This window comes from Cebidichthys violaceus, unplaced genomic scaffold (assembly GCF_023349555.1).
Source record: "Cebidichthys violaceus isolate CVI_PGR_0920_01 unplaced genomic scaffold, fCebVio1.0.p SCAF_7, whole genome shotgun sequence".
Taxonomy (NCBI): Eukaryota; Metazoa; Chordata; class Actinopteri; order Perciformes; family Stichaeidae; genus Cebidichthys; species Cebidichthys violaceus.
In genome coordinates, this window is record NW_027176927.1 from 16,949,156 (window position 1) to 16,959,134 (window position 9,979).

The following is a 9,979-nucleotide window of genomic DNA, read 5'->3' on the forward strand; positions in this document are numbered from 1 at the left end:
AAAACCTCACAAACACACAGTATCTTAAAAAGAAATAATAACACCACTGCCTGCTACTATTCTCCTAGATTGTACACGGCATGTTCTAACCTGCTGCTGCCGCTCCGACCTCCTTGCCAGTAGTCGGTGCCGGTTGGAAACGGCTGGTGCTTTGTAAGGGGATGGTACTGGTACTGGTTTGACCCGCATCACTCACACTGCATCCTGGATTTCCTTGCAGGGTCTAGGCTCTTTGGACGATGACGACCCGAACATTCTACTGGCCATTCAGCTGTCGCTCCAGGACTCGGCGATGGCAGAGATCGGGTCCAACCGTGACGTCCTCGCCAACGAAGCCTCACTGGGCGCCATCGGCACCTCGCTGCCTTCTCGGCTGGAACAGAGCGCTGCAGGTGCAGAGGTCCTCTCCAGAGCTTCTGTGAGCAGCTCAGACCTGCTGGAGCTGGGGGATAACTTGGCCAGACTTGGCAACATCAACGTCAGCAGCCAGTACTCTGCTGCCACCGGTGTTCCCTCCTCTGCGCAGCACTGCGACAGCCACCACCGGGCCTACGGGGCTTCAGTGCCGATACCAGTGGCTCCAGGAGGCAGCAACTCGTCGACGGGCCTCTTCTCGTCTTCCAGCGACACGTTGGACTCGACCACATGCGGCAGCCGCGACCCGTCCACGTCCTCTGCGTTGGTAGCAAACGCTAATTTGCTGGGCAACATCATGGCATGGTTCCACGACATGAATCCTCAAGGCATCACCCTGGTCCCCTCAACCTCCTCCGACACCGACTCGCACCTCGGCTCGCTCCACGCGGGCGGAGGAGGGTGTCTGCTGGATGACGAGGAAGACGGGGGCGTCCTGCCTGAAAGCGGGAAGCCTCAGGAGGGGCCGGCAGAAGTGGGTTTCTTCTCTCAGAGACTGAGCGGCACGGAGGAGAAGGAGTGTGCCGTCGCCCAGAGGCCGACACAGTTAGACCTGGTGGGGCTGGACACCGTGCCGCTGCCCTACACAAGCGGAGACCCCGCCGAGCGGGGGGGCTCGAAGGTCTGCCGCGTCGACACTCCGCGGTGCGACTCGGTGTCCGACCAGCTGCCCAGCACCAGCTCCTCCGAGTGGGAGGACCAAGTGCACCTGGTGTGAACCGACCGAGACGGGAAGGAGCTTTTTCAGAGAGGCCAAAAAAACAACACCACTATAGATTAAAAATGAAGCAGAGTGGAGGAATGTTCTATCCAGGTGGGATGGATACAGAATGAAGAATGAGTCAGGAACTACTAGGTTAGACTCTAGTCCAGCATGAAGTCAGGTTGGTTGTACTGTCAGCCCCCCCCCCCCCCCCCCCCCCCCCTCATTGAAGGAGACATTACATTTGGTAACATTCTTCCTGAGCTCTTTTCTGAAATCCGTTTTAGAGCAGATACTTTAGCGTAGTGCAGGTATTATTCTTCTTCTTCTTCTTCTTCTTCTTCTTCTTCTTTCCACTGGAGTAAAAGCCTACTGTATGTGTCTGGATCAGGCCTGAGGGAGCAGACTAAATCGCTCCAGCTCAGCCTGTGGTAGGTCTTGGTCCTGTCCACACCTGCCTACTATATAGGTGCCAAACACTGACTAGCAACAGCACAGTTTGCAGTCACCGACTGGATTCTTCAAAGCAAATTGTGCCTGCTTATTACAATCGCTAACGACTTCAGCTAAACTCAAACGAGAACGTCTTCGAGCCATATTTGTATTTTGAGGTTGCAGCTGTGTGACGTTTTCAGACGTCACCGTCTAGAAGCCGTAGCGTGTCGTGTGAACCCGTACTTTAAGACCCGATGGTTGTGTACTTTATGTGAAACATTCACACACACAATGTAGATTCATCAGCCAAACAAACGTCGCCGGCCTCCTTAAAAGCATTTCAAAATTGAGCCGACACGGCGTTCACCTCAAAGCCTCGACACTAACGCACCGTCAATGAGAACACAGACGGGGCCGGGCCGGAGGCTGCCGAGTGTCATCCAGTCCACTTCATTCCGAGTTCCACCGTAGCTCGTCTCAGTCCTGCAGCCGAGCGGGACGGACTGAGGCGACAGTCGTCTGGTTTATAAACTGCAGGAAAGGCCAGTGAGGGAGATAATCAGGAGATCTCATTCAGACTTTGGTGGATTAATTAATCATGCCCCAAGTCGCTGTAATTAATCTCGGGTCCCATTAAGTGTAATTCTTACTAGAGCTCCACATACGCACCGGGCTGCAGGGTAATGCATGGAGAATTCATGAATGTGTATTGCATCTCACACACACTAGAGACACAGTGCCTTGATGTCAATCGCCGGTTCTTTCTTTTTTTTTTTCACACCCTCTCTGAGTGCTAATGACACAGTATCTACAGTAACACCTTTTACCTTAAAGTTACTTCTGTCACATGACGTCTGGAGTGTGCAGACATAAGAGACTGATTCTTGTGGGTTTTTTTCTCATCACAATATTTGTAGCATGAGGCTTTCTTTTGTTGGTTCCAGTAGTACTTTGTTAATGGATAACACTGATTTTGTATTATTTGGTATCATGGGTTAATGTCATACTTTCAAATCTCGTTCCCAGATATTTTGAATATCCTGTTTTGTGTGCAGAAGGGCTTCTTGCCCCACACAAACTAAAATCACTGTATTGACCTACTGTATGTGCATCATGCGTGTTACCTGAAGACACTAAAATGGAGAAGAGTTGCAATATAAAGTAGGTATTGATTTGCAATCTGTTTAATCCGTTAAAATGGATTGTGAATAACCATTAGGACACATTGACCGGTGTCTGACTGAAGTAGAGCACCTTTTATCTCGCATAGAGCCACCTTAAATCTAAAGAGAGTCTTGAAGTGGTGGAGCTGTGAGAGCCTGCGGTTAGTGGAGCTAACCGTCTCTGGAGGAAGCTTTGCCCTCATGAACTGGGAACCAGTTGAAATGGACTTTGTACTTCCTTTGTACGTCACGTCTAGTGTCCAGCTGATTTATTTTAAAATGTCATATAACATTTTGTAACTCACTGAGATTTTCTATTGTAAAGCAACTAATCCTTGAAATGCTATTTGCACTTTCATAGTCTATACTTGATACATTCCCTCTTTATATGAAGACATGTTTGATGTGTGATGCCAATAAACTATGTGCTGAGTTTTAATTTGTGTTGGTTTTATTTGCCATTGAAATACATGCATTCTAAGCAAATCACATACAAATCACAGAGAACCCAGCTGGGTGTTATGGGAGTGCTGACACTGACAGAGTCCGTCCTTCAATGGAGTTACTTTGGTTTCCAAAAGCATCTTTAAGCTGCAGAAGAATCACTATTTGAGTGTGGCCCAGATTACAGGATGGCTGAACTACTCATATATTACAGTACCAGCTGAATCGTATAATCACTCCACATGAAGCTAGATACGTGATGATGTGCTATGACTGGAAGACGTTCTGTGTTCCTCTGGAGGCCCGTCACAGAGGCTCAGCGTTAGCGGCAGAGGCCGATGAGCTGCAGCAGCAGCAGGAACAGGGAGACGATGTCCAAATAGAGGTTGAGAGCAGCAAACGCGTACTCCTCAGGAGAGACTTGGTACTTCCTGTGTTTCCCACCCAGGATAAGCTGCGTATCAAACACCAAGTACTGCGGAGACAGACGGAGACAGAGATGTGTGTGATGAGAGGGACAGCGAGCCGGTCCGGTACAGGGATCGGTCTGACAGAAAACACGGAGAGCCGTTCTTATCTCCGACTGCGCAGATAAACGGGCCATGTAAATAACCGTGTCGGCTGAAAGTGAGTTGTGACTCGCCGCTGACGGCCTGTTTCGGCTCCGTGTGCAGCAGCACTTTGTTCCACCGGCTGACGGGATGGGTCACAACATTTGCTGTTAATGCCAAAGACACGCAGAGTGGTGGCTGTGAGAATGAAGCCTGCTGCTGTTAAGCGGGGCGATAATTGAAATTAAAGGGCACAAGGACATCAGAGTCCCTCTCGTTACGCTAACTACTGTGAACACACACCGGGACCGGACGCCGCGCACGCTCACTTGACATTAAGCCTCGATGACTTTTAAAATGACATTCTTCAGTCCGCTTTCAATTGAACCTCTTTTGCATAAAACCATGTTGTGTCACAAAAGTGTGAATGTACTTACTAAGGAAAACAGCAAGGTCCCCAGGCAGGCGTACAAGATGTAAAGATACTGTTGACAGAGACACAAGATCAGCAACATTCTTTCACTAATACGTATTAAAACAATGAAATGATTCATTTAGAAGTTATTCTCATTGTTAGTAAGAGGGTGTGCTTTTTGCAGGTGTAAGCGCGGCGGCTTCTTGATCCACCTGCGATCGGAGGATTCCACAAAGCAAAGCGAAGGAGAGGAGGGTCCAGGAGAACACCCACAGGCTCCCGTTTGCTCCGGTGAAGTCCCACTGGAGCCAGAGAGGGAGAAGAGAAGAGAGAAGACACCGAATGTGACGATCCAACAGACAACGGTGGACGGAGCGTCTCTCATCTAAACTCATCTTTGCCGTGAAAGCAAGGACGCTCGAGGTCGCCTGCATTGCAGCTGTGCTGTGCCACAGATTGCTAAATGATGAAGACATATTGCAGTTCAACATTTTCAACGATTCTGCATGTAATGATCCTGGATAATTAATCAACAAGCTGCAACGCAGGCACGGGGGGGGGGGGGGGCTTTTGGCCTGCGTGCCCTTTTCAGATAGACAGAAGAAAGATGGCAGCTACAGGAGGAGAATGACTAACACTGATCACCTGAGGAGCTGTGGGCTAAACATGCAAGGCAGTCTGCATGACATTTACATCACAGTGACAGAAGAAAATAGCTCTGGAACTGAGTTAACAGAGCAGAGCAAGAGGCGGAGCTGCACACTGCAGGACGAACGTGTCTTCATGAAGAACAATGCAGCGAGTGTTTGCAGGAGCGAACGCCTCTTCTATGGGGTGAGGGCACAGCCAAGTCCTGTTCATATCACAGTTTGCCCCTCTTTACGCAGGCTGCTGAGACCTGATGCGAGTGTCTTCTTTCCACAGATTACTAATGAGCGTTTAAGAACAGATTTATTCTCAGTGTAATCGTTAGACACCTGCTTGCTAGTTTTAGCCAATCTAAGCAGTAGAAATAAATGTCTGCAGCTCCTTCAGACGCAATAAGTAGCAGAATGTGTGAAATGCCAAACCACATTTAGAGGCAATTAAGAGGGACTCGGAATGCAGTTTCAACGTCCGCCTACACACCAGGCAGTGGGGCAAAAAAATGTCAAAAGGTCTCCACACTTTGACTATAGCTAACAGAGCATCACCACTTGTGTTAAATGTGTACAGTAAGGCGTTTCATATGAACCAAGCGGCGTCATTGAGAAATAACAGCGTTAAAGTACTTTTTAATTAAAGTGGTGCAGAAGCTGTCAGGGTCCACTTTGAATGATCAAGACTTGTTCATGCATTACTGTTGTGTTGTAGATGAGATTAATGGTGAGGGGTCAGGTTATTAAAATGTACTATATCTGGCTGTTGAAAGGACCCTTCTAAAGATGAATCTGTTTGCTTTATTATACACTTCATGGTTAAAAGAGACAAGACAAAAAAAAAAAAAAGAGCGGGGCTTAAGCAAATAATAAAAAGGCTCCGGAGCCATTTCTGAACTCAAGATCCACGGTAGGAGTCCATGTATCCGCACACTGACCACCGACGGCACGGCAAAGCTGCACTTCATCAAATGTCCCTTTCTGGCCGCACTGCGAACTGAGCTCAGAGCGCCTGACCCATCCTTACCTTTGACTGCACGGCGAACAGAGTCAAGGCGAAGGACACCAGCGCCGTCGCCCCCACAGCCCACAGAACTGCTTCTGCATCAAAGTAGCTGCAGACAGACACATCAAACGGAGACGCAGTGAGAAAGACACCTCATGGTATCGTGTCAAAGGAGTCAGCAGGCAGAGCGTTCACCAGCAGCGGGGTTAAGTTCTGTGATGAAGGGGAACTCTGCTTTCCTATAGGAAATGTGGCCGTTTTTCATTTCACAGTCCGTATCATGTTCTCTGAACTAGTGAGGACCCCCTCCGGACAGAACCCGTGTCCCTGTGCACATCAGTTACAGCTTCAGTTATGGCAATGTCCCATAAATATGGTAATTTCAATGCATTATTGATAGTCAGGCAGTTTAATGTGAGCGTGACGCGCTGCTCTCAGATTGAAAATATGCATCCGTGTGCTTTTTAATTTGTTAAACCGGTTATGATAACATCTTATCAGGTTTGATGGCTTCATTGCCGGCATCCAAAACACGCACACCAGATATGGATCAAATGGGGATGTTGTTGTTGTGTGAATGAGTCAGCAGCAGGTTGGGGATTCATCCTCGGAAACAGATACTCACACTGAAACAGCTCCCAGCATCAGGCCCTCTGCAATGGTCTGAGAGACAGGGAGAGAGGGAGAGAGAGAGAGAGAGAGGGAGAGGGAGAGAGAGAGGGGGGGGGGGATGGAGAGAGAGGGAGAGAGCGAGAGACAGAGCGAGAGAGAGAGACAGCAGAGAGAGAGAGGGAGAGACAGAAACAGCAGAGAGAGGGAGAGAGAGACAGAGACAGAGAGAGAGACAGCAGAGAGAGAGGGAGAGAGAGAGAGAGAGAGAGACAGCAGAGAGAGAGGGAGAGGGAGAGAGAGAGAGAGAGAGAGAGAGAGAGACATGTAAAAGTGAGTGCATCACCACAAACCCCTGTGAAATAGAGCAGGTGTGGTGGGGGTTTAATTTGATGCCTGGCTGGTACTGCTGGTCTACTCACAAACAGGCTCAGGGCGATGAAATTGAGGGGGACTCGACGACGGAGGTTGTCACAGCAGGACAAGGCCACGATGAGCACCATCACCATCACCCTATTTCACAGAGAATATAGAGTGTATCGTAAATAGCAAATAAAAAGGCTATAAACAGGGGAAAAAAAGAGGCACAATGTTCAATATGTGAATTCCCTGAGTGCATTATTTATGCAGTGTAGCTGGCAGTTTCCTGGATTGGGATTCAGACCGGGCTGACAGTCCGTGATTTACCTCGATGGATTTCCATGAGCGACGTTTTCATTTCGGTAACTCGCCCGCGGGAGATTTGTAGTTGGTCAAACTGGTTAAAGCAACAACAGTGTGCAGCGTCTAGACAATCTGAGTGAACGCTTCCGATGGCTTACATTGTGGTGTAGGAGAACCAGGAGTTGGCCCACGTCCACTTCCTGAGAGCGTCCCTGTTGTTCCACGAGAGCAAGGCAGAGAGCGGAGTGGTTAATAGAGGCGGTGGAATGATTTTATTAAATATTAACTGCGGACAGAGCATTGTGCACATGGGAGCAGGACACAATTTATGAAAAGAAATTACCAGTAGCAGCGTTCTACCACCATCTATTACACAAAACATATAAACCTTTCAAACTACTGCGAGACAAAAATATGATGTGGCAGAGACGCCCTTTTATTCCCCCCCCCCCCCCCCCCATCTTGTCTCGCCGTACATATTTATGGGGATTCAAGCCGTGTTGGGGCTGCATGCTCAAAGTTGTTGTGAGCACAACCATGGTGCTTCTGTGCACACGCCACACTAAATGTGGATGGATTGATGGAGGGCTGCCTGACACGGATTGATCTCTGTGTGGAACTCCCTCGTGTAACAGTGTCTCACCAGTAAAGGAAAGCGCAGATGATCCCGACAGTCACCAGCAGCTGAATCATCAAGGTCAAGTAAACTTTCCTGATGAAACCTGTTCACAAAAGAAAGACACCGACACGCCGTGAGGCGAGACGGAGAGAACGCTAGACGGCAGTAACAAGAGGCAAAGCAGGCAGGCAGGCAGGCTTGTTTATGTCGAGAAACTGCTCTGTTTTCACTGAACAACCTCTCATTTAATAATTTGTGTTGTGTGGGAGGTGACGAGACGAGGCAGGGCACAGCGGAGATCAGGGAATAATTTTCTATTTCAAATCTATTTCAAGAAAACAGCAAGGCCAATTGAGGGAGTACATATTGTTTCTCCTTGTTCGCACACAATAACACGCTGGCGTTTCTTCTCCCAGCCCTCACCTCGTCGTACGGCAGCGTCGCTGAACACGCCGTCCTCTAAGCCGTCACGGTAGTCAGGCGGAGCTTCACCGAACTGCTGGTCGCCTCCAGCTGCTGCCACGTCCTCAGGATACGGGCCAGGAGGGGAGACCACTGCAACGTTCCCCTTCCCTACCTGACAACAACAACACAGGTGGAACGTTCTACTCATGATCGAACGTCATCCACGTCTAACCGAGTGACTTAAGGTTTGATGATGATGCCGTGATCAGGAGGAGGCTGGTGGTGAGTGACTCTGACTCATGCTGTACTAATAGACTTTAAATCCAAACTGTTTCAGCTCACCACTCATTGAAACATGTTCTAATACTGCTACTCACCTGATAGCTCATCCCTGTGTAGGAACTCGGTCCGTAGTCCAGAGTGTTGTACGGAGGGGGAGGAGGTCCATAACCGCCATTGCTGCTGCTGCTGCTGTTGTTGGTTCGGTCCATTCCACCAAAGGTCGTCATCGACTGAGGCCCAGCAGTGACGGAGAACACGCGTCAGACTCACAGGTAGGTTAGGTTCAACAGCGTCAGCGCTTTCATCAGTGAAGTTAAATTGGCAAATGGGGCGATGTCAGAGTGGAACAAATAAATGGGCGATTACAAAATGATGCATCACACAAACACAAGAGCAATCCGTGACTAACGTCCATAATTATGGCCTTAAGCATCCATTTAATAGAGCTGTATGTATATTTAATGGCCAGATAGGTTGTGGTTAATTGCTCGCAGAGGAAATTCGGTTGTCATCAAGGACAGACAGTAATCTCATTCTACTCTACTCTACTCTACTCTACTCTATTCTACTCTAGCTCGTGAAGACGGGAGTAGCGGACAAAGTCCCTGGTTTTGGGTTAGTCTTTAAACACAACGCTCTCATTAGCTACACAGTGACCAATGCTGTGTGATGTTGAACCTGGACTTGAAACTGCTCCAGGGTCCACGCCACCCTTTCAAAGACACATGGCCACTGCATTGACATATCAGTAACAGTATCCACTTCCTGTAATATCAGTCATTAGTAATGATGGCCTTTATAAATCATCTGCCACCTGAAACCACATTTCGACTACTTCAGCTCCCCAAACTAACACCTGGGATGGACATCATGGGAATATATTTAGACTTGTTTCCAAATATTTACATGACATAAAGTGGACTGTTGGTTTCTGTTCGCTTATTTAGCCCGAAAGCCTCGTACATCCCGAGATATGATGAACGAGGCGTTCACAAGTACCCGTTGTGTTTTTCAAGTCTTCAGAAAGTGATCATTTGCTGTCTGACTTCACAAAAAGTCAATGAATTACAGCTGTAATCCGTTCTAATGTGTCTTACCTCTGCTGTGACGGCCAGGAATCTGCTCTGCGGCTCTTCCCGTAGCGTCGGTTCGCCTTCAGGGCAAAGTCTACCTGCTATCAGCTGGTTCCCACGGAGACGGGACTTTAGCTTCAGGGGAAGAGGATGTATCCCTCATTAGGCTCAATGGGAGATTCAGATGAAGTTCTTAAAATGCCATTAATCCAACAGGGCTGGTACTTTGTCAGAGCAAATCATATCTTTACCTTTTCTCTGTCAGAGATACTGATCCAAACGGGCTTTTAGAAGGAGTTCATTCTGGAGCGTTCACACTTTAACAAAAGGCATGTTTTATATCTCTGGTTCCTGTAATGGCACACCACTACCTGTATTGTTCAAAAGAGGCAGACGCAGCACAACGGCAGCCTGTGTAACCCCGGGAGTCAGGAAACCTTCCCGGTTCATCGCGGTTACACATTGACAGCAGCCTGCCTGTAGTGACGGAGAGACGCACCAATCAATCCCACCTGCACAAAGGGATTATGGGTATCGTGTCACAGCGAGGGAGAACGGC

At 48.5% G+C, this 9,979-nt stretch overlaps 2 protein-coding genes across 7 annotated transcripts in view; one reads left to right on the plus strand and one right to left on the minus strand.

Annotated features, from left to right (window-relative positions):
• LOC137891711 (ankyrin repeat and IBR domain-containing protein 1-like) overlaps positions 1 to 3,154 on the plus strand; it is a 29,835-nt gene extending 26,681 nt beyond the window's left edge. For all 5 annotated transcript variants that reach the window (XM_068736466.1, XM_068736470.1, XM_068736469.1 and 2 more), the window contains one exon: positions 221 to 3,154. In XM_068736466.1, coding sequence (XP_068592567.1) covers positions 221 to 1,132 — 912 coding nt within the window. In that variant the 3' untranslated portion in view covers positions 1,133 to 3,154. The remainder of the gene's footprint in view (positions 1 to 220) is intronic.
• Positions 3,145 to 9,779, minus strand: zgc:110410 (uncharacterized protein LOC553618 homolog). Of its 2 annotated transcripts, none has more exons than XM_068736472.1 (12): positions 9,672 to 9,779; positions 9,445 to 9,555; positions 8,443 to 8,577; positions 8,084 to 8,237; positions 7,685 to 7,763; positions 7,200 to 7,253; positions 6,801 to 6,891; positions 6,395 to 6,432; positions 5,791 to 5,878; positions 4,338 to 4,427; positions 4,148 to 4,195; positions 3,145 to 3,634 (listed from the first exon to the last, which is right to left on the minus strand). In XM_068736472.1, the coding sequence occupies exons 3-12, from the start codon at positions 8,572 to 8,574 to the stop codon at positions 3,482 to 3,484; spliced, it is 927 nt and encodes a 308-aa protein (XP_068592573.1). In that variant the 5' UTR covers positions 8,575 to 8,577; positions 9,445 to 9,555; positions 9,672 to 9,779; the 3' UTR covers positions 3,145 to 3,481. The 2 variants fall into 2 exon arrangements, with proteins under 2 accessions (XP_068592573.1, XP_068592572.1); XM_068736471.1 differs by having other exon boundaries at positions 8,443 to 8,645; positions 9,672 to 9,778.
• Between the last annotated feature and the right edge of the window lie 200 nt (positions 9,780 to 9,979).